General features: G+C 39.0%; 2 protein-coding genes across 2 annotated transcripts; one reads left to right on the top strand and one right to left on the bottom strand.

Annotated features, from left to right (window-relative positions):
• Positions 1 to 11417: 11417 nt before the first annotated feature.
• mier3b (mesoderm induction early response 1, family member 3 b) lies at positions 11418 to 19201 on the top strand. The gene is made up of 13 exons (XM_068311741.1): positions 11418 to 11435; positions 12262 to 12286; positions 12564 to 12709; positions 14415 to 14537; positions 14692 to 14815; positions 17045 to 17118; positions 17238 to 17310; positions 17423 to 17571; positions 17764 to 17845; positions 18022 to 18116; positions 18208 to 18335; positions 18424 to 18578; positions 18723 to 19201. The coding sequence occupies exons 1-13, from the start codon at positions 11427 to 11429 to the stop codon at positions 19196 to 19198; spliced, it is 1659 nt and encodes a 552-aa protein (XP_068167842.1). The 5' UTR covers positions 11418 to 11426; the 3' UTR covers positions 19199 to 19201.
• A 2376-nt stretch (positions 19202 to 21577) lies between these two features.
• Positions 21578 to 23772, bottom strand: elac1 (elaC ribonuclease Z 1). Its single transcript, XM_068311742.1, has 5 exons — positions 23544 to 23772; positions 23068 to 23274; positions 22850 to 22908; positions 22406 to 22616; positions 21578 to 22193 (listed from the first exon to the last, which is right to left on the bottom strand). The coding sequence occupies exons 1-5, from the start codon at positions 23698 to 23700 to the stop codon at positions 21721 to 21723; spliced, it is 1107 nt and encodes a 368-aa protein (XP_068167843.1). The 5' UTR covers positions 23701 to 23772; the 3' UTR covers positions 21578 to 21720.
• Positions 23773 to 24238: the final 466 nt, after the last annotated feature.

Below are 24238 nucleotides of genomic sequence, written 5' to 3'. Positions count from 1 at the left end.
AGACATAATCTGGAGATCGTAGGCAGTTGAGTTGGAAAAGATTTTTAATAACCAATATTTAGCATTTTATTAGAACTCAGGTTTCAAAACAGTGCAGTAACTCAGCCTACATACGTCCATAGTCTGCCTCATTCTTTTTCTGTACAATGTAACTAATGCACTGCAAATAAAACATTAAACTTATACTTAAAAACAGGAATAATTCCTGAAGTGTTTTGCATGTTCACAATTTCATTTCATTTCATTTCATGTCCACAATTTGATATTGAGGTGTCAGTCACAGGAGAGCAGCAGATAGGAGAATCAGTTCCTTATCCGCAAAGGAAAGAAAAACAGGCTCAAAGGAAATTATTTTATCTTGAAGAAACTAAATATAGTGTCTGTGTAAAAGCCAAACAAAGCCACAATAAACATCCTCCTCACTGTGACGATTAGTTTTGAAACGTGAGAGCGCTCACGAGACTACTATTGTTGGCGGCCTGAACTCTGTATAAGAAAACTGGTTGTGAGAAGAAGGTGTCAGCTAACGTGGGAGACTGTGTTCCATTTCTTTCTTTGTTTTTTTTATGTCACTTGTTTTTTTTTCTCTAACTGTCATTGTTTGACTATGATCGTATATACACATATACGTGTTACGAATTATGCATGCAATTTATCGGACTAACAATTTGTCCATATTACAAGAAAACATCTTGTGATTAGTGTAAAAAATGCCTCACATTGCTTTATGCCTGCCCTGGGGACTGCTCTGTTCTGACTGCTTTGAATTCTACTCAAAAGCCAGAGGAGGAAAGGTGTTCCAACACATGGTTCTTGCATGTGAGCAGGGGGGCGGCCTGCTCTTCTCACCTCTTCGCCCTGATTAAGAAGAACCTCATTCCTTAACCTGGGTGGTGCTGACTTTCACAGCATTGTTCCAGGCCTCCCATACTCGGCCATCTTGTTTTCCTGTGGAAACGCAGGAAGCGCTGCCTGCAGCTGTTCCCAGCACTGTGAACTAAAGAGCTTTTGCAGGCCTGAACACACACCCACTTGCGCTTAAATACACAGTACAATGTGGCATTTACACACATCCTCTTCCTTCCTGCTTCCCCTCAGCCTGAGTTCAGGATGCCCCTCTGTGATGTGAGGATGACCCTTGGAATCAAACTAAGCACGTCTGCTTTCCTCTTTGAGACAAAGACCTACCTGCCCTGCCTTTGTGTAAAATTCACATGTGCAAAAGAATTACTGAAAGAACATGCAGGTGAGGTTCTAACAGGAGTACAGTATTTGTTACGTAAAATGTGATGTCTTTGTACAATCTTTGTACGTACAATTTGTACGATGTTTATTTAATAAGTTCCATCTTCCATCAATTCTTTGTTTTGGGCAGGCAGGTACTCTTTTTTTGTTTGTTCCAGTGTTGACCATACAAGTGAGCTTTTATTTGACAATAAAGTTGACTATGACTATTGTCATCCATAGTACGGAAGACAAATCCTCATAAGAAGGCAAACAACCAGCTGTGGGAAAATACGGATGATCTCATCCTGAAGCTCTCATACTTGATAAAGGACACGTGTTTCTGTACAGTGATCCTGACCATCCATGAGCCTCTCAGCAGACTTGAAACCAATAAATGATAATGTATAATACAGTAAAGCAATAATGCATTCTGTGGTGATAAAAAGTGTACATAGTGTTCATTACTTAATGATAATAAATGGTCTCCAAAAGTTTGTTTTTACATCTCGCGAAGAGGTGATGTATTGTAATTGTCAGTGTTTGTGTGTTCATCCGTTCGTTTGTCCGTCTGTTCGTCCACCAAATATCTTCACAACCGTTGCAGATAGACAGATGAAACAAAAAGCACATTCTTCAGGCGGCAAAGGGGATGAAAATGAGATGATAACCTTGACCTTACAAAAACTAGGTCAAGGTCAAATTTCAACTTTTGTACATTTTTTTGCCCATATCTCAAGAACTGGATAAGATAGAAAGACGAAACAAGGGCATTAGGGGTGTCACGGGATGCTGCAGTCTCTGACTGCCTTGTTTTAATTTGTAATGCATCAGAAATCAAAAAACTTTTTTCAATTTCAGGAGTGGTATTCATGTATAGTGATTATATATTCTATGGGTCAGGCGTCAATCCTGAAAACATCAAATAATGGAACATAATGTAAATTTCTCTATACATGGTAGATTTGTATTTCTAGATTTAGAGTTTTAAAATAGTGAAGAAAAATGTATTATGGATTCCATTCATATAACTTGACTCCTCAAAAGAGTCAAGTCCCAGTCATTAACATTGTGATATCTGATCCATCATGACCTCACCCCGCAACTTTTGCTTACTGCTACTTACAGACATAATTTCAGTATTTACATAATACAGTATATGTATTTAAACTGAAACCTTTTCCTCAACATGAACTACATATGAACTAAACTAATCTTTTGACGTCTTCACAACGATGACTATGTAATGCTCGTGACATGACTTTAGTAAATTCTATTCATGTTACTTTGTCTGGTTCTATGTTGTCATTATGCTGTATGCTGTATGTTTGATAGGATGAGTTTGGTATCTATCTTTAAAGTTGTTGGTCTGACATCAGTGTTAAAAGTAAAAAAAGATTAACGATGAACTACTGCATTAAGAGTATAGAATCTTATCGCGTGTATTTTTACAAAAAAAGTTTTCTTTGCTCACCTTTTAGTGTTTGTTGGTGCTGATTTAAGACGATAAAATGGCAGCTCACCTTCTTCTGATTGCGAATCTAAATCTTTTCTGATGGCAGATCTGTACTTCCCTGATATAAAACAGATAGATGATGAATCGCATCAAATCACAAGTTCACAAGTCAGAGAGAAATTCAATCCTCACCGCATCAGTGATTACTCACTTTGGCAGAGACAAGATTGACAGATGCCGTCACGACTCCCCAGCTCCACATTCACACTGAAACTCCAACCTGCAGCAGGGAGCATCAGCAAGACCAGGTTGTGATTTCAATGTTTTTGTGAACGATATCGATTTGTCATGCATATTCATAAAAAAATTACAGCTTTTGGTTAAGTGTGTTGGGGTTGAAATCACGGGTGTCTGAGTAAATAATAAGCAGATGTCACTTTCAGGTACTCATGCAGAAAATTGCTCACTGATTCTCAAGGCATAAGGACCACAGATGGGTTGATGTAATCCTACACACTCACAGAGGGTGTATCACCTACAAATTTAGAGGCTAGAGACCTCAGATTATCCAGCACAGAGCTGATGAAGATGGGTATCCTGCACAGAAACATATCGGATGACATAAAAATTAGAACCTAAATAAAAACTGTTAAAGCGATGAAGAATGAGGGACATATCTTAAACATGTTATATTCATATTTTGTCCCTATTTAATAACAACAGTAAAAAAAATATTTACATCAGAGTCTCGTCACATGTTCTTTCTACCCATTGAAGCTGGTAGGCATTTTGTCAGCCATGCAGCTGCTTCTGTTCACCAACTGGTGTTTACCAGCAATCCTGCTGACAAACCAACAAAGGCCACAGATGAACTGGTCTTGCTAGACGATATTCAAAGTAAGTAAAGAGAAAGCCAATAAATAAATAACCAAATCATTAAAACAGATGATAATTTAACAATTATCTCACAATTATATTATCTAACTACAAGTATTATTATTAAATCGTTTTGGGAACTAACGTCTTCATGGGTACAATGAAGAGCATTCCACTCTTAAACTGTCAAAATGTCTCTGCATGGGAGTTGAATATGTGACATCTGGATACACGTGTACTCTATGTGAGAATTTCCCAACTTTTCAGTCCCCAGCTAACATCTTCTGTTCACAAAGTGTTACCATGGAGACAGAATCACCCACATGTCTTGTCATGATGAGCCTTTTATCCATGACAACACAGATGTTTCCTCTATCCTTCACATTTGGTACGTTGCTCATCAATTGTATACTCTATCGTACGTGAATCAAACGCGCTTTAGAGCAGAGCATCCTGCCTAATCTGTTAAGGACCTTCACTGCTGCTGCCACAATAAGTGGCTTTGAGAACTGTCAGTGATGTTAAATACTTTCTGAAGGATACAGCGAGGTACTTACTGATAGTCTGTCATATGTATGAGCCTTTCCAGAGATGCATCTAAAATAATTTTGCCAGATGGATTAAATGTCTGCTGCTGCTGAGTGTTAGCAAGGTTCAGTTAAAGTTATGAAGAATTTAATTGTTTGGAAATACAAGTTATTTTTAAACAGCTTTTAAGTGTTTACTTTGCTTGAAATGCAGTCATTTCCAATGCAGTCATTTCCGGCTTCTGTAAAACATAAAGGCAGTCAAAGAAATCATAAAATATGTGCGTACGTAACATGACTCAAGTTACGGATATATACAAACACCTACACAAGCTGCGCCTGAATACAGAAACAGAGGAAATTACAGTGCCCACACACTACCGCCTCGAAGTGAGCTCCTGCTGCACAGTGTTTCAACCCTTTTGGAAAAAGGAGCAGGGTACAGACACCGTCAACATTTGACTATGTGACTTATGGAATATTTCTATCCATCTGTCTACACTGTCTGTCTGTCTTTCTGTCCATCTGTTCGTCCGTCCAACCATATTGATCTGTTAGTTTGTCTTTCTCTGTGTTTCTTTCTCTCTGGATGTGTGTGTCTCTCCCAACCCCCTCCACCCCCATCCCTACTCACTCCCAGGCTACCAGGAGAGAAGAGCACTGCTAATAACCAGACTCTTGGTTATTGCATGTTCTCGAACTCACCAACCCCAGAGTTACTGGAGGTGACATGACAGATCTCCTTTCTGGATCTTGTGTGAGCCTTCACAAAGGTCCAGTCAGGATATCCACAAGTTTTCAGTGCTCCTTCAAGGTACTGGCAGGTATCCCTGTTTTGCAGGGTCCTGATGACGCCCTGCTTGTGCTCCAGTCGATGGTTAGAGTCAAATAAAGGCTCACACAAGATCCAGAAAGGAGAATAACCCATTGAGGACAGAAGAGAAGGAGAGCAAGTGTAATGGTATAGTGATCCAATATGTGTCTGGAGTGTCTGAAAAACAGAGGAGGATCTTCAACAAACACTGGTTTCCTGCTAGGGACACTCATTTCAGGATACCGATGTTCAGATCTTGGACAAGGAAGGCAGGTGGTTTGAGAGAGAACTGAAGAAGCCTCTTGGATGAGAGACGAAACGTTTTCAAGAAACTTTCTTAAAGTCCAGTGGATTGACTTAAACAGCTTTGGATAATCATGACCTGGATAACTCAGAACCTACACAGACGTGTGTGTGTGTGTGTGTGTGTGTGTGTGTGTGTGTGTGTGTGTGTGTGTGTGTGTGTGTGTGTGTGTGTGTGTGTGTGTGTGTGTGTGTGTGCGTGCATCTCCTTCATGGTGCACCCCCATGAGCAGCTTATAAAGGGCACCTCTGCAGTGCTCAGGAGGTGAACCGACACCTCCCACTAGCAGCTCACACTCCGAAATGTTTGGACCACATGGGCCTTGAATCAGCCACCCTCTGGTCCCCAGTCCAAGACCCAGTGGACTGAGCTACTAATAGTAAATAATAGTAATTATCATGCAGCCTCTTCATGGGCTGCTGAACAGAAATCTCCCTTTTTTCACTATTTGCAGTTGATTGAGTTCATGTGATTTAGAATAAAAGAAGATATCTGCCAGAGGCCACTGGCAAGTTCTTTTATCACAATCATACTATTATTTTTAAGTCTTCAGATTTGTTTTGTAACTTCTGTCTGGACACAGTGGATTTCAGATTACGTTTCTTCTGCTAATGTCTCAGACAGCATTGTTCAGTAATGGAGGCCAAATCCTGCAGCTGTCAGACCATCCACACAGAAAGTATAAATTGGAAATGATATTGTATTACTCTAAAGTGCTAAGACCTTTTCTTTCATGTCCATGTGCTCTACATCTCGGACATGAGTAATATATACTCACATTGTCATCAGAAAGTGCCACTGGAAATATAGTATATAGCATGAAAGTTAGATGTACACCCTTCACAAGTTCGTAAAAGGAAAATTCACCAACAATAGGAGATAAAAAAGAGGACGTTACAACACCCAACCCATAAGGACTTTCGGTCATGCAAGGTATTGTTTTCGAGGGGGTTCACTTGAGGGGGTTCACATTTTAGTGAAAAAACTCTCCATCACCACAAAACATAATTTCAGTGGCTGTTTGGGTTATTTGAATTTATTTTCAAAAAGGCCATTAGTTAGGAAAGATTTTAAGATCTCCATATACTAACATTTGCCATTTATAGCAAACAGCCACATTCAGAAGGCCTCTTGAAAATTTGGTTTCTTCATAGCAAAATCTTATTCATGAAGAAATAACCTTTTAATGCAGGTGTGCAAGAAAAAAACTTTTGTGGGTTTGAGTGGATGTAATCAAAGTCACACATTTAAAAGATGTAATTGTTTTGGCGCAAAACGACGTAGGTTTTACATTTATTTAAATATTTATTCAAAACAGCATTTTAATTATTGATTTTATGCAACATGCTGCATTTTGATGAGGTTGTAGTCTGAGCCAATGGATGGCAATGGGGTAAAGACTGCTTAGCAATATTCTTAGTGTATGTATGTACAAGTATATATTTAAGAAAAAATGACCACACGCTTCTGGGAAGTCTCTGGTCTCATCAGTTAAGAGGCTACATTTTTGTGACGGAATGATCAACAATTACCATGGTAGCACTGCAAAGAATGAATTATGTGTGAAAAGGAGGTGTCAAGCATATAATAAAAATCATAATTCATGCTTGGGTAGTACTTTCAGGATATTATTCAGCTAAAATATTAATATCTCAGTTGTGTGGAGTGTGTGCAACAAAGAGTCCATCAGCGGGATTCCATTCAGACTGTTAGGTAGTGCTGTAACTATGTTGTTGGAACTTGTTTTAACATTTTTATAATGTGAATTAAAGGCATTGCAACATAGGCTTGTCCTACTCCTAATCTTTCTCGAAAACATGAAGGCAACATAGAAAAATGCACACAAAAAATTGCTGAATATCATGCAATTAAAATTGGGTTCCTTCTGACCCACAGGGGTTGTTAATTGAGCTTAATTTAATTTACAGTGAAAATGTTTTTCCATTGCTGCCTGCTTCATGCCAATATGTGAAGTCATACCTGTGTGATCTGATCTAAAGTATTTGCTGTATGATATACAACAAGTTGTATAACAAGCGTCAGATAATGAATGTATGAATGAATGAATGAATGAATGAATGAATGAATGAATGAATGAACGAATGAACGAATGAATGAATGAATATTGGTATTGTAGATACAGTATGTGCAAAGTACTTCTTGGAAGACATGCAGCAGTTTTTCAATGAGTTTAAACAAAAGGCTACTGGAATTGTTGTGGTGTCAAATACATCCCACCTCACTCTGGATGAGATTCCTAAGTTGCTAGTCACTGAAGGGACTTTCAATATATTCAGGGTGTGATTTGCTGGGGGGATGGGAGGGATCACCCCCCCCCCCCCATTTTTACATCACTACCTCCTCAGAGCGCACCACAATAAGTATGTCCACACTGAACAATCTTTTTGGTGCTTTTAATGGACCCATAAAATGATTTTTTTCATATCTTTTTAAGTTTATATTAAATATGAATGTTGAACTGTTTGGAATTTAGGCTCATAAGGCCTGCCATTAACCTAAAGAAGAATTAGACTTCCATCACTTCCTCACAATTGAGGGATCTTCTTAAATGAGAGGCAAACAAACACCCCCCCACCAAAAAAGCCCCCAAAAAACAAAAACAAAACAAAACAACAACATCCGGTTGCCTCCCAAATATAGCCCTGAGGACTACCCTGACCTCGATGACTGTAAACCTGCACAGATGCAGAACAACATCTTGTTAATACGGCTCATCAGCAATATAAACTTGAAGCTGACTAAGTCTTTCAGAAAGGTTTGTTGACACCATAAGGTTGGCTCCACAGCTGCTGAGTGCTTAGAAAGCCCTGCTTGGTGATAAATATACTTGCACCTGTTAGAGTTTGAAGTAATATACTCAACTGTATCAACACGACAACAGTGTGTGCTCGACAGTCATTACTGCAGCATGACTGAAGGTGTTGTTTGGAGCAGAGGAAATGGAAACGGGTAAGGCTGAGTCATTAGAATCTAAAGTTGTCACACATTGCCTCCTGGTGGCTTGTATGGTTTAGAAATGAACCGTCTCAAATTGTCTTCTGATTCCACTCCTTTTTGTCATCAGGGTGCATTGGATGACCATTATTTTTTTACTTTTACTAACAACGTCAGTCAGTTTGCACTCCTTTTTTGTTCTGGCCCCTAGAGTTAAATAAGGATTTAGTGACAATCTGACATCATCCACACATGATATCAACCAAACAAAACATTTTCAAGACTTACATTTTATTTAGTCTGTTAGTCTCTGCTGTTTTTCTTTTTTGAACCAATCAAAATATGCATTGTGATCTAAATTATATTATGTGATGATTACAAGTATTGTAACACCTTTAGTTTCTCCATGGGCACATTAAAACAAGAGTAGGTGTGGGCAAAATTTACACACACCAAAGGCAACGAGAACAATGGATGGTGACCTTTTTTCACCACTCTCCCCATGATCTACGTCACAGGATAGGTTGTCCATCTGATGGTTTTGATCATTCAATTTTTTGCCCGTGTCTGCCTAACTAGGTTGTTCTGTAAAAGAAATCATTAAATTGGCTTTCCAGAGGCTTTCTTGCTCATAAATCTGTAAAAAAGGAAAGACAGAAGAGAGAGACTCTTATTGTATTACTTGTACAAGCACCACTGCATGTGAAAATCCAACCAGGGGAAGGACACTGACAGTACAACAAATCTGTAACAGAAGCTGAATAAGAAAACCCCAAAATTTTTCTAAGGTATCAGCAGTTGTTCAACTTGTATTAAAAATGAAGCAAACTTATGTTCCAGATCAGAACAGATTTAGCCTGTGGAGAGATGTGCTTCTGGTTGTCTCAACACAGTGACTCATTTGTTTGGGGAGCTCTCTAAATATAGCCCATACTGCTCTTCCAAAGCCTGACAAGGGATTCTGTTTTTCAAAACCATAAATATTTGCTTTGCATGGCAAGTTTAAACTTACATATACCCCTGACCCCCACAATAAATTGTACGATAAATAAGTCACTTTTTGAGTTTGTGATGGAGCAGCTGGCCAACCGTCAGTCACCTTAAATTTTCTTTTAATATAAAATTTTATAGTTTTGTAAGATATGGACCAGACCAGATGACCACCTTTCAGAGCCCCTAAAAGCAACTTGTTTCCATGGAAACCACACAAAATAAGATATCCATCCGTTCATCCATCCATCCATCCATCCATCCATTTTCTATACCCACTTTTCGTGGGTGTAGAAAACTCCGGGCACAACGCCAGTGCACCGCGGATAAGATATCTAATTAATTATATTCAAAATTTCAAAATCTACAAGTACCTAATATATTGGACATGTTTGTTAATTTTGGTGATATTATAATGTACTGTTTTCTAAAAATGTTCCTCACAATTATCACCTTTGACCTTTAACTTACCTTTAGAATCATGTGGAATAAAATGTGTAGAAAAGTCCAGAATCACAAAGCAGTCTTTCATCATGGTTGAAATAATCAGAATAAATATCAGAGTCAGAGAGTACAATAGCTTTAATTATAACTCACACTGTATATTAGCCACCATAGTGCATAATCAGACAAGCAGATTGTGTTCTACCTAAGAAGGAATTGCTGCACATCTAGGTCCAATAAACAAGACACAATTGGCATTTGATATCCTCCAGCTACAAGTCTCACCTCATTTTTGTCATATACATGTACACTAAAAACTCAACCTATGCAAAAATAAAATAAAAAAAAAAGACCATTTTGTTTCAGTTGACAGGACATGCAATCATTAAATTCAACTAAATCACAGTGAAGCTTATGCAGTTAAAAGGACACCCACCTCCTTCTGAGCAAGGAAGTAGTTTGTTATCAGATCTTGTGCACAAACACCTGCAGTTCCCCTATGAGAAGTTGCCAGCACAGAACTCACCATAGTAGAAACCTACAAATGTCTTCAGGTCATAACTATGTCAAGAAATTCACGTACACAATGAGACACCAGGCAAGTACAAACAAAATTATTTATTGGTAGTATTTAAGAAGTGATTCATATAATGAGGCACAGCCGCACAGGGTGCTTTGCTGCTCTGACTGTCAGTAAAATAATAATTTAATATTTATTTTGTAAAATATTACAAAGTGCAACTGTTTTACTATTACGTCAGTGAAATGATTTGGTACATTAGCATGGTGTACATGTCCCATGAAATTGTTATTTGTTAGTTAGTTCTTAGTTAACACCAAGCTTTTTAAGCATTCATCAGTGATAAGCGGAATAACGATTAATGCCATGGGTAGTCAGTAAAATAGTTAGCAAGCAGCAGCAAAGAATGACTATTAACAAAGACTTTCATCAACCACAGTAGAATGTAATTTACTTCTAATGGTTGTTATCAGATTAGTAGTTATTCAATAAAAGAATAAAGATCACTGTTTAAGTCTTCAAACCAACCACTGCCAAACGTATAAGCATTTCTTTAACATCGAATGATCAGGGTTAAATAAAAGTAGGCATTCATTTGAGATTCATATTTTCAATATGGTCTTAAATGATTTATTACATAACAGACTGTTCACCCAGTAAAATAAAGCACATTTTTTGGTGAGACACCAATGAAAGGTGAATGCAGTGAAAAAAGACATTTTGATCCCACTGACATAAGTAGATGATTTGTGAGTTTCATTACTTTTTTGTGTGATTGTGTGAGTGCGGTGCACTATTATAAAAAAGGCTATAATTTAACCCACATAGAATATTATAAATTAATAACTAAATAAGCGAAATAATGTGATAATTGCGAAATTTATCCAACGGAAAGGAAAAACTAATATTGTTGCGTTCACATTTGAGGGTTGGTAAATTCTTACAATAATCCAGATCGGCAAAAACACGAGTCGTGATGACGCAAAGCCTTAAAAATGTCATAGCTGCGATAGACGGCGTTCAGGATGACGGGATATCAGCTGGGATGCTCTCAAAACATGCTGGATTATAGAGGTTTTTGAAGATAGAATTACACAAACAGTTCCATCGTACTGTAATAGAGCATGTATTTGTGACTGACTTCGATGTTTATCTGTTGTACAGTAGATTTATCGTGTATAAATTATTCCTGTTAGACTGATCAGTGGTCAGTTTGAACAGCGTCACGATCACGACTGTCACCTGAACATCTGATTGGCTCAGAAGGATCATCCGGGTACTGCGCTATAACGAGCCCATTAGCTAAAGGTACCAATATGGCGGAGGTAAGAGCGAAAACAGGGGAGAAGCAAACGATCTTAAATCGATATTTTAAAAATATTTATGGCATATTTTTCATTTTAATGTTATCGATTAGGCAAATAATAGTTTTTACCTTCTATATGTGGTCTTTGGTGGCGTAACTGCCATTTTTATTCCTCAAAAATATACTTGAATGTCTGGACTGGTCCTTCACTACAAGGCCGCTGCGCCTTCGCCCTCAGCTGCTGTAGTGTATCGGCTGTGTAAATTGATACGTAAATTTAACGTTAGCTTGCTAGTTGAAGGAAATATATCGTGTGTCTTATGAATGGGCATTGACTTTTTATTTTTAAACAGAATCACCGACAATTATAATGCAATGTTCGTAAAAGTGTAGCGTTTGTTGTAGCATTTTATACAAAATTAATGTTTACAATTTTCAGTGCACGTTAAGCCTTTGGGTTAGCTCGCTGCTAGCTCACTGTTACAGAAGCCGACACTGCGTAAATCGTACTACCTCCTTGATTTATGTCTCCGTTTTACTTTGATCGTCCTTTTCAAAATGGATCATATCAATTCCATGCTTTTGAGATCATAGTTTGCTCACCAGCAGCCGTAGAGTTCAAAGTTTAACTGTAGCTAACGGTGAATTAGCCACCTTTTCAGGTGACGTTAAGGTTAGCGGTATGTGAACCTTCTCACTATTATTTTCAGTGGCCATCACACAGATCACGAATGTTTTTCTTTTTTATGCTACCAAATAGAAAATGTCAATTTTAAAACATCCGCGTATTAGTTTCATCACTGTGTAATTTACTGTGCTTATTTATGCGTTTGGTTTTATTTCAGGCTTCCCTAGGGAGTTCAAGTCCAGGTATGATATTATCTGCTATAATATGAACATTGATAACAACATGTAACGAAGCACATGCTTAAATGGAGCTAAATATATTACTGAAACTATTTTGCACTGTTTTTCAGTATGTATGTATGTGTGAAACTATTGATGGAGAAAATGCCTGCTCCTCTATATTTTGTGCTATTCCAGTTGCAACATAGTAAATATGTGGCTGTATGTTTACAAATATGAATGACATTTTGAATTTGTTTGATAAGAACGACCCATCATTATTCTGTTTATCCTGTCTCAGTTGGCTCTTTATCGTCAGAGGATCATGACTTTGACCCAACAGCAGAAATGTTAGTTCATGAGTGTGATGACGAGAGAACTCTGGAGGAGGAAGAATCTCTAGAAGGAGGGGGGAATTTCCGCTCTGAGATTGCAGATCTGGAGAAGGTAAACTGATTAATAAAAAAGGTTTCGTAAAATTCTTTTAACTTGTAAAATTTAAATAAATTCAGAGTTAATTTATTGACTATTATGTATTCATATAAAATATATGTTTTTGGTTAATGTAGAAACTAGAGGGCACTGTTGTCTCAATGTGGTGGGGATGCTGATGTTGATGTAAATTGAAAAAATCACTAGGTTGTGTGAATAAGATTAATCTTATTGATAGGTGCAGATTTTGTATTGATGAAACAGGGCTCGAAATTAACTCGAAATTAACTTTTTTTCTTGGTAGCACTGGTGCTCCCAAAGTTAGAAGTTAGTAGCACCAGCAAAGACGTTAGGAGCACCTACCCAAAAGCAAGGCAGTGATGGAGCGATAGAGACCGCTCCGTCCATCTCCGTTCCGTGCGCCTATCTCCCTCGCCCAGGAGAGCAGCCGCGCTCTCATTGTTTCCTGGCAGGCCACAGGACCGCGGTCCTGCTCAGACTGTTTCGCGCACATTCTCCGTCAGGTCCACACTCATGTGTCTGCATCAAACAAACTGTCGCGGTAGAGCATTTGAGGGTGCACACTCGGCGCCTACGCGTTTTCCCCACATCCACACAAAACTGTATGACAGACGCTCACCTGAGGATGGTGCTTTGGTCCGCCTCCGGGTCAGGGGCCAAACCGAGGCACTACCTGGGTGTGGATTAAATAGCGCATTGTCGCGCGCTGTCAGGCCAGCCCGGTACCTGGACTGAACCATTTAAGTTTTTATTGGATTGTTTTGTATTTTAAAACATCACTAAAAGTTGTTTTATGTTGCCCCAAACTCCATCATGCCTTTAGTGAACATTCGTTTGCATTTTTCTCGGTCATTTTGCCCTCAGCTCGGACTTCAGGGGATAATTCTGCGCAAAACATCTGTGTTTTGTTTCATAGTGGCGCTTCATGTTACCACTTTTAAGTCATGCTACATGTTCAGACCATATGAGGTGAAATGGTTTTGAACTGCCTGACGGAGGAATAAACATTGTTAACCAGCGGTTTTCCTCGTTAACCTCCCTTCATTTTGAGCTAAGCTGTCTCCCTTCTTCTGTGCTCCGCTGTAGCGTTAAACCCACAGCGGTAGCGCAGGGTAGACAAACGATCTGATTGGCTGTACTGACTGGCGCTATTACATATTAACTGGAGGAGCAGCGCCCGCCGTCTGAATCCGCGAACTGCATGTAAAAATGCGCCAAGAAAATCTACTCTCGTGAATTTATCATGGAGTGGTCACGGGTCCGGACAGAACCACCACGCGGTCCGGACCGCGGTCTGCTATTTGGTGACCCCTGCTCTATGGAGAGAGAGAAAGAGAGAGAGAAGAGGAAAAAAAATACGCACCAGATTTTTTTTTCCCTAGTCGCACCGGTGCTCCCAAATATATTTAATAGTCGCACTGATAAAAATTTGGGCGCATATGTGACCAAAATGGTCGCAATTTCGAGCCTTGTGAAAGGTTTATTAATCAGAAATTAATTACATTAGACATATGTAAATTAGTTAATTGAAATCTTCTGAAGTTAGATTACAGTGAGTTAATATTTGGGGGGAAATGTTTTTCAGGAGTGTGCATGCAGATATTAAACAATTTTGTTTACTTGCATTTTGTCAGTATAAATGTTCAGTTTTTTTCCTAAAGTAAAAAAGTGTAATTTAAGTGTCTTTTTTTCACATCAGGAAGGGAACATGCCTTTAGAAGAACTACTGGCCATCTATCGTTATGAGGCCTCTGCAGGCTCTAGTATAGACAGCTCCTCTGGAGATTTGACTGATGAGTTGCCTGACATGACTTTGGACAAGGTAAATAATTAAAGTTATGCAGTGGTGTCTGTTGTCAGTAAATATGTTTGTGCAATGTCAGAACAAAATCTGTTTATCTTTGCTATGTATTTTAGATGTTCATCATTATGTCCCATCTGCCCTAGAATTAAAGGATATTATTCTTTCTCCCTAGGAGGAAATTGCCAAAGACCTGCTGTCTGGTGACTATGAGGAGGAGACCCAGTCCTCAGCTGATGATCTGACCCCTTCTGTCACCTCCCACGAAGCTACCGATTTCTTTCCAAGGACACTTCGATGTAAGTGACAGGTTACATGTACTTCCTATATTTAGCTTTAGTACTGTACTTAATACTTTCACATAAACAAGGAATTATTTCTAAAATAGGCAATGTGTAATCATTTTAAAATTTTATTAGATTTCTGAAAATCATATCTGGATCCCAAAATTGGAATCTCATTATCCCACAGGGGTCGACAACCTCCACACTGGGAACCCCAGTCCCTTAACTGGCAATGCAAAGTCTTAAATTGTTTGAAAATGTTGAGTTAAACCGGCTTACCATTGGTCAGCGGCTACCCTTCCTGTGTTTGTGACAATACAAACACTGTCCAGACTCGTCTGTGTTTAAAATATCCACAGAGAGGACATGGCCTTTATTCCTTTTTTTGTTTTGTTTTTTCATTTAGTCCTTTCTCCAATTATTGTATCAGCACTAACATTTTGAGATTTCTAGAAAATCTCTGGCCAGTTACCAAGAGAAGTTGCTTCGCAGCTTTCCAGGGTGGGTTCTGGCCATCACCCTATAACATTAGTCCAGTGGACCGCACAAATACCGCACAAAATCTCCCAGCAGTGTCAGTTGATTTTCTGGTTCAGTGTCAGTCCAGTGTTTCTCTTCCTGATGCTTGTAGTATTGTTTTCGTTGTACAAGTATTCTATTGATAAAATAAATGATTGAATGTTATTAAATCCACATTATAGCACCTGAAAGAAGTGTCTACAACAGTCATTATTGCAAGTTGTCGGCAGCATACTGGTCTTGGACAGGTGGCATTTTTCATAGGGCAGTTATCATATATGTTGATGGAGTTCAAAACAGGACTAGGAAAAAGCAACCATTACAAGCAGAATGGTGCCTCGTAGAAGTAGTCGCTATTAAATGTGTTTTATTGTTGTTTAATCAAACCATTAATCATCCTTTTGGTAAATGTCAGGTATAACCCATTTTTGACATGCCATTTAGGAACATTTAAGCATTAACATGCTTATTGTTACACATCGCATTCCATTGTTGTGCGAAGCTCAGAATACAGCAAAGTTAATTGTTGCTTGACTGTTGTTTCAATGAAAAGGACTCAGAATGCTACAAACATGAAACAAGTTGAAGCTCTGCTTGTTGGTATTATGTATTTTTACAGTGTTTGATATTTGATACAATTATTAGTTCATCTTTTTGCAATAATTTCTTTGCTATCAGTTATATCTAGTGGGGTAAATAAACTGTAAATTTTGTTTTTAAAGCTGTTTTGAGTATAACAATTTCATCACTTACAGATACCTTGATATATCATGGATCTTTCTTTTCACTATATCTTTCGAACCTCATGATTGTATTATGAGTTCATCACAGATTTCCACCTCTAGTGTTTTTTCATCCAACACACATTTCAAAATTTAAAATATATAGTTTGCAGTCATAGTTGCTGCATCAAAGCCGATGGAAACAGCGACTTATTTAAAATAATTTAGACCACCATGAGAATTAAGATAATTATTTTTCTGTATTTTGACTTCTTGTTTTCAGCTTTATAGAATCATTTATGGTATAAAATAAAATCAGAAATTCTTAATCTAATTTAAGTAAATAATTTAATAGTAATGTACCACACTTCACATTAAAGACACCAACAACTCCTTCTGAGTTCTTGGTGTTACATACAATTGTGATAGTGTTTTGTCTTTTAATTAAGCCCAGTTTAACATAAAGTTAAACTAGGCTTGCACATTTAACACAGTCATATGTGCAACTGAATGTTTTCATTATTTGTGATTTTTCTCTTTGTATAATGTGGTACTTACCAGATAAGGAAAATTATAACAACAAAGCATGGGCTGTTTTTTGTTCAGAAGTGATGATGGAACTACAGAGTGAGCTATCTCATATCCTTCTCAGGGATGTTTAGAGCTGTGCTGATGAGGCACAGTAAAAACAAGAGAGGAACAGTCAATCATCGACAATGCCAATACAATGTGTGTGTATTGACAAGTAACGCTTGATTGCTGTCCCGCTTGAATTTTGAGCCAGTGAACCAAACAAGTTGAATTACAAAAAAAAAGAAATTGATTGTAGATGTTGGAGATTAATTATCTGTCTTTTTAATTAATAGACTTGTTTTAAACTAAAATGTCGAACCAGTTGCCTGACTACTCTCAGCAAAAGTTCTGTATCTTGCAGTTGTGACTACCTCCTGCTATGTGTGTAACGTGGAGTTATTAATTTGTTGTCTTTTATTTATTTCTTTAGCTAACGCTATCTCTGATGGTGACAAAGAGTCAGAGTGTGATGAAGATGGCCCTAGCCCAGAAGACTCACGAAAGGTGCTGGAAATGTTTGAATTTAAACATTTTGAGAGAATTAATACTGAATCAAGCTTAATTTGAATCATCACTGGTTTGCTGAGGATGTATTGACATGGCCTGTATTGTTTTTATTACAGGAAATCATGGTGGGAACACAGTACCAAGCAGAGGTTCCTTCATGCCTCTGTCACTACAAAGATGGGGAGAGAGGTGACTGTTGCCAGATGCTATTTTATCTCTTCATACGATGCTTCCATGCATATAAAGAGCAAATCGTGAACACAAGTTGACTGACTGTGATGTGCTACTCTTTGTTATGCAGTCTATGAAGATGAGGACGAGTTATTATGGAGCCCAGGTACATTGTCAGAAAACAAGGTTAGGACTTTCCTGTCTGAAGTATTGTCACGGACAACAGATGAAAAACCAGGATGTGACAAATTAGGGATGCATGTTCGAGACAACGAACAGGTCAGTCACATGTTTTTGTTGTATCACAATGATGAACATGATCCCAACAGTGTTAGTATATGCCATATGAGTTTTTTTGTTTTAATTCACATAATGTACGGCTGTTAAAACGTTGATGCTTCAGATTATATTAGTTTGGGTACATGTTGTTCATTTGGCCAGTGCTCATTCTTGACCACTCTTTCCAAAAAGGCATTGAATGAGCTCCTCAAGTGCAACTACAACATCCGTGAGGCACTAGAGAGATACTACAACCTTGTTAAGTCCTCAAAAGGTGAGCAAAGGAGAACTAGATGTTATATCATCCCTGCGTTTACACAACTTTACATCGAAGTGTCTCTTTTCTCAAAGCCTCATTATAAATCTATAACAGTTCACACGGTTTTAATTTTTGTTGTAATTTTTCTTTTGTTTACTGTTTATGAATTTGATTTTGGCCTTATGTTTCAGAAAAATCTCCGCCGTGGTCAGAAGAGGAATGCAAGAATTTTGAACATGCCCTACAGATGTACGAAAAGAATTTTCACCTCATACAGAAACATAAGGTGAGTCGTATATCTGACTTGACTGGATTCCCCATTTACATAAGCATGAAAAGGCACAAGCATAAAGCGATCATTTCTCTTCGTTGCACAGGTCACAACGCGAACAGTTGCGGAATGTGTGGCATTTTACTACATGTGGAAAAAGTCGGAGCGATTTGACTTCTTTGTGCAGCAGAATCGCTTTGGGAAGAAAAAGTACAGCAGCTATCCTGGCGTGACGTAAGTTCTTCTGGTTTTGCGTACATTTAAGCCAGGAGAAAATTATTTAATTTTGGAAAAAATTGAGACCATTGTTCTTGAAATGTAGCGACCTGATGGACAGGCTGGTGGATGAAGCAGAGGGGCTGGCAGTGGACAGTTCCTCCTCCATATGTTCGGGAGCAGGTGGAGGTGGAAGGCTGGAGGCCACCACTGATCAACAGCTCAGCCTGCTCAACTCCATCACTGCTAGCGATCTTACAGGTCAGTAATGTAACGCAGTCAAGGAAAAGGGTTCGAAAAGAAATAATAAAATGAAACACGGCCCTCGTAATGATTTGCACTCCATGGTAAACTTGATTGTCTTATCCCTGCCAGCCATTAACTTCAATTCTTCTGCCCTTGCAGCGTTGAGTAACAGCGTGGCCACAGTGTGCAGCCCTGCAGAGGTCAGCTGCTTGGATTCCTACAGCTTTCCTCCACTGGACAGTCTCCATCGTGGATCCCTGAACCATGACGAGTCCCTTGGGTTCCCTCCTAACGGCTCAGACCCCGACTGCCTCAACATGCTCGACGCCGGGTTCTACCACTCCGACCTCGGCCAGCTAGGAGGAGTGTGCGTCAGTAAGGACTGCGAACGGCCCTCCAAAAGACTCAAGATGGCTCTGCCTGACTCCTTTATCAATGACGTGTCTGTTGGTAACCTCGGTGTGGAATTCGAAGCACGACGGACAACAGCGCACCACCACCGAATCACCGGCGCTAAAATGGCCGTGTCCGTCACAGACTTTGGGAGCTTGACGGGCGGCGGCGAACCCAACGGTTTTCTGGGAGCACACGCACGACACCACACACAGCACACTGCAGCACTTCAGTCAGAGTGATCTTCGACTTCGTCCCTCGTTCTTCCCTTTTGAAACCTCCTCCCAAATGTACATAAGACTGACCTCACTGGAGAATCCAATTGGTTTAAATTCTATTATATATATATATATATATCTATATATATGTATATGAATATACTTTTTTGTTTTCATTTAAAAAAAATTTTTTTTTAACTATGACATCAGTGATGTCTATCATATAGAACTAAGATCTTGATTTCTCTCAAGAGTTTATATAGCCATTTATTTTATTTCTGTTCGCAGTCTTGAGATATGTAACGTCCATGTACAGCGGGGCCCAGAGGCTGCAGTAGGAGAGTTGTGGATCTTCCTCAAAATCTTGTCACAACATCTTCAGAGCTACAAAATTATCCTGCCATTCTTTCCAGCTGCCAAAAATGGATTATTTTTTTCTGCCTCTAGTGTTACTATTTGCTTGTTGTCGTTGCTTGAAGTGGTACTTTTTTTTTTTTTTTTTAATTTGTGTTCGGTTTACAGGTACCTTCTGCTAACCAGGGTGGTGCAAGTGGTTTTTATTTGCCCCTGAATAAACCTGGCTAGACATTTTATGAAAAGCAACACTACACTAGCATGGAGATAAACTTTGGAAACAAGGAGTTATCATGGCGTCAGCTGCTAAAGCCTTCCAGTTTGGTTTTCTTTCTGTTTCCTCCTGTGGAAGCTGGTCTGTGGTTTGTCTGCTTCTTTAGTTTTTTAACTGTTCAAAGTTGCCAAACTGGAACAAGTGAATGCAAATTATTATTTTTTTACCCCTCCAAATGAATCATTGCCCTCCTATTCGGCACGTGTTCTTCAATTGTGATAAATAAGAGAAAAAGACCTCTAAATAAATGACCGGACGAGAATTGAGTAAAACCATTTTCAGACCACTTAGGAAGCTTGGGTAAACCTGCTAGCAGTATTATCCGCTTATTTAAAGCCACTCTATTTTTATTTCATTTTAACGTCTATCTGACCTGAACTGACTAGAGAATGCCTTGTATTATCTGGTTTAGCTGTTTTGGAGTCTAGTAGCAGAAATAGAGCCATTATCTCTTGACTGAAGTCCATATTGTGAATTGTAAAATGTTTAGCAGGTCATTGTCAGTTGATTGGATGCAGTAGAAGTGTTTACTTAATTTATCTATGCATTGTACTATGAATAATTGGTTTGTTTCAGGGGTACACCATGTTTTTTGTCCATAGAACTTGTAATTCATTGTGTGTACAGACATGGATCATGCCTATAAACCATCACTTAAGGTCGATCATGTAATTAAGTTCCGTAGCCCAAACATCAGACGACGTTCACATCTGTGTTTCATGTAAATAATTAGCAAATAGCCTTTAAGTCTATTAACTGACCTCTGACACTTGTGAATCTGTATTATTACAAAGATTTTAATTTGGTTCCTTGTCAAAAGGCAATAATTTGTAGATATGTACAGATATACTTTGGTTTTACATTTTACCGGTTAATTTTGGTGTTTGAATTTTTTTTTCTCTCTTTTTCTCTTTGGAAAAATCATGATACACCCCCCAGGGACGCAGCTGAAACCATGCATGCCGGTTGTGTCCCATTCTCAAGTGCACCACTGTAAACGGCTTTACCTGAAGACGTATTGATCACTCAGTGTTGCATTCAAATCTTGCAGCTATGTGTAAAAGACACTCATCTTTCCTCGATAAAAATTCTTTTTACATGTCCTATTTGTCTTGATGGTGAAGGGATGGCTGCTGCTCTGAGTGTGTGGCCAGCTAGTTTGTTTTGATGCAATGCGCATAATGCAGTAGTTCCTCCGAGCTCTTCTAGCTTTAGCAGTGCAGTGATATTTATTTCAACTGTGGTTTGTACAAAGACTCAAACTGTCAGAATGTAAAGGCCATTAAGTAGTAGAAGTAGGTTTTTCACCACCCTGTGAACTCTGGAAAATGTGATATTTTATTGATATTTCCGATATGAGACTTGTGTGTGTGCAAGCACTAAACAAATTTATTTTATATTTTGTATTGTGTTTCGAAGTTGAAAAAGGAAAAAAATATAACAGTTGTGGTTTTGAAAAAGAGAACTCTGGAGTCCTTTGAAAACAAACACCTTTGTGAATAAAAACCTACAAAACTGAAAAATGTATATCCAGAAATAGACAATCAAATACATCACTATGAGAAATGTTCATGCTATCTTAATTGTTTATAAGAATTGTACATAAACATTGTTTTTTTTTCTCCTCTTTTGTTAAACATTATTTTGTATTTTCTGTTGTACTTTAATACCTTGTGTACAGATCCAGAAATAAAGCTCTGGAAAAGGTTCGAAGATGATCAAATTATTTTTTTTGTCACGCAGAAGTTGTAAATGTAAAAAATAGTTTCACTGAAAAATAGCAAATATCTTTAATTTTAAACCACGGGATTATAAATAGGAATGCAACACATTTGCACAATAAGAAGGCACTTTAAAAAAAACAAAAAACTTTTTATATCAGATGTGTTGAAGGCAAACAACCGGTTGTTCACTGCCTTCATCGTCTGAGAGGAATGGGCAAGACCAGAAAGTCCTCAGCAAGAGTCACTTCCACACCGCTGTCCTGTAGAGCTTCTTCAGCCTGTCTCTTGAGCTCGAGGGCACTATCCTCGTCATCTTCCTTCTGTAGGGAGCAGGGTTTGTACCTCTGACTGAAGTGGTACAACACCAGTCTCCGTACACCACAAGCCCGAGCAACCGCCGCTGCCATCCCAGGCGTGCTATGTCCGTGATCCACCGCTTTGTCTCTATGCTGATTTCCGAGGGTGGCCTCATGAACGAGAACGTCTGCTCCGCTGCATAACACCAGCGGCGCTTCCCCGAGAATGGAGCTACAATCCCCTAAAATGCAGATTTTCCTCCCGGGAATGGCTTCTTCCAGCACCTCTGAAGGCAGAATCACACGTCCGCTGGCCAACGTCACAGCTTCTCCGGCTTTCAGCCGCCCATAAAGCGGTCCTGATTTCACACCTGGCAGACAAAACGGTACATGATTCACAATAGTCCAAAACTCCACTTCAAGGTCACATCAAAATATTACTAGAAGTTTATAACAATATGTATAAATTGCCAACAATATGCAACTAGTGCCATTTTTCCCATTCCTATCTCTTTATTTTAATCAGTTTAACTGTCCAAATAATGAAAAATATACATGACGAAATACGTAAAAATGTGCATACCCAGCTCCTTCAGGAGATCAGTCTTCAGTTTCCCAGGGCGATTATGCTCCTGAACGCAAAAACCAAAGGAGGGGATGCGGTGAAACAACCTGAAGGCCTTGACCACAAACTTCTTGTCCTCAAAGAGGAAGTAAGAGTCGCTGGAGACGTCCAGGGTGATGGTCGTTCCCGGCTGCTCCTGTGGGTGAAGAGGCCCACACGCTGCCGTCATCTGAAGACACACACACACAAAAAAAACATCAGTGATCAAAAGGAACCCTTTCTAAGACCCAAACAAACTGAGTCATAGACACTAAATTTGGAATCCTTTGCAAAATCTTCAGTATTAGAGCAATGAATTATTATATCAGTCCATCCCTGCAGACAATGTGTTGTGCTTTGCTCTATATAGAGAAGTATGGTGGGACTTCTCATCACATAGAAACAGAAAAATGAATCACACACCTCCAGGCTGAGCCGTCCCTCCTCTGGACTCTGGTCTGATGTGGGTTCCAGCTCATGAACTACAACAACATAAAAAAATAAAAAAGTTCAGCATTTAGAGCAAAAGATGTTAGAATCAAGTCCGATCACACAGCAAGGAATGACTGGAAAGAATAATACAGATATGGAATACATATAGCACTACATTTATACTACTACAATAGTACATTTAGACCTGCCTGCATAAGGGAAGAGCAGCTGTGAGCCCGTGAGGCCCAGTGTCACCCTTAGAAAGTGCCGGAGGCCCCGGGGCCCATAGATGTCCACACACTTGGGGCTCTGCTGGCCCTCTGGGTTGGTGTTGAGGCTCACAGTGCAAAGGAGACCAGGCAGACCAAACAGGTGGTCTCCATGTAAGTGGGAGATGAAAACCTTTGTGATCCGACCTGGTTAGGAAACATCACACACACACACACACACACACACACACACACACACACACACACACACACACACACACATTGTGACATTCCTACTTTTATCTATGACTTGTAGCCACAGCATAATGTTCATCCAGTAGAGAGTGAAGAATAGACGTAAAATATACGCAAAGCTCACTGATTTAAAATATTTGACGTTTAACAGAGAATCGGGTTTCAGCATTAGCATTCGATGCAACACTGAATCAGGCTGAACGGGGAACCGCTGGACTCGCCTGCTCTGATTTGGCTCTTCATCAGCTGGGTCTGGGTCCCCTCCCCGCAGTCAAAGAGCCAACAGTCCCCTTCAGTCCGCAGCACCAGAGCCGACGCGCCGCGATGCGGGGACGGATAGGCCGAGCCGGTCCCGAGGAAGGTCAGGTCCATGCTCATCTCCCCCGAAGTTAGAAAACGGATGGTAGAGCCTAGATTAAACTACGACTGACGCGGGGCGCCATGCTCAAAACAAACTGTCACTCTGTGATGACGTAAGAAGAGCGACGGATGAGTCGTTTGAGTCGGGTCGGATTTTTTCGAAGCGGTAGGTTCAGTGCTTCTCAGTTATTTTCTGTTGCGCCCCCCTCCGCCGCGACTATAAATAATATCAATTTTCTATAAAATTGTTAAGTACACCTATGCATAACATTCCTTACTAACATTAAAGAAAACAAAAAAGGAAAAAATATAGTTCAATTGATAACAAAGAATAATTTTATTAACATTATTTTTTAGTCTATAACACAAAAGTTTTAAGTGCATTAATTTGCCTGAAATTTAAAAAAAAAACCTCGTTTAAACATTTTTGACCAACTTATTGCACCATTTGATACTGAAAAATAAAATTAAAATCAATTTGAGAAACATTGCGCTACATTAATGTGTGGTGTGGGAACTTGAATCATTCAGTGAAAATGTCCTTATAATAAAAATA

The sequence above is a fragment of the Antennarius striatus genome, chromosome 3 (assembly GCF_040054535.1).
Source record: "Antennarius striatus isolate MH-2024 chromosome 3, ASM4005453v1, whole genome shotgun sequence".
Lineage (NCBI taxonomy): Eukaryota > Metazoa > Chordata > Actinopteri > Lophiiformes > Antennariidae > Antennarius > Antennarius striatus.
Note: the sequence above shows the minus strand (reverse complement) of the source record. Positions and strands in the feature narration are given on the sequence as shown.

Excerpts from the sequence above, each read along its gene's own strand:
- mier3b (XM_068311741.1), top strand. Across the intron at positions 12,710-14,414 it reads AGATTGCAGATCTGGAGAAG|GAAGGGAACATGCCTTTAGA; the intron begins GTAAACTGATTA and ends TTTTCACATCAG. Across the intron at positions 17,846-18,021 it reads CCTTGTTAAGTCCTCAAAAG|AAAAATCTCCGCCGTGGTCA; the intron begins GTGAGCAAAGGA and ends CTTATGTTTCAG.
- elac1 (XM_068311742.1), bottom strand. The coding sequence starts at position 23,700 with ATGAGCATGGACCTGACCTTCCTCGGGACCGGCTCGGCCTATCCGTCC. Across the intron at positions 22,909-23,067 it reads GCTGCTCTTCCCTTATGCAG|TTCATGAGCTGGAACCCACA; the intron begins GCAGGTCTAAAT and ends ATGTTGTTGTAG. Across the intron at positions 22,617-22,849 it reads AGGGACGGCTCAGCCTGGAG|ATGACGGCAGCGTGTGGGCC; the intron begins GTGTGTGATTCA and ends GTGTGTCTTCAG.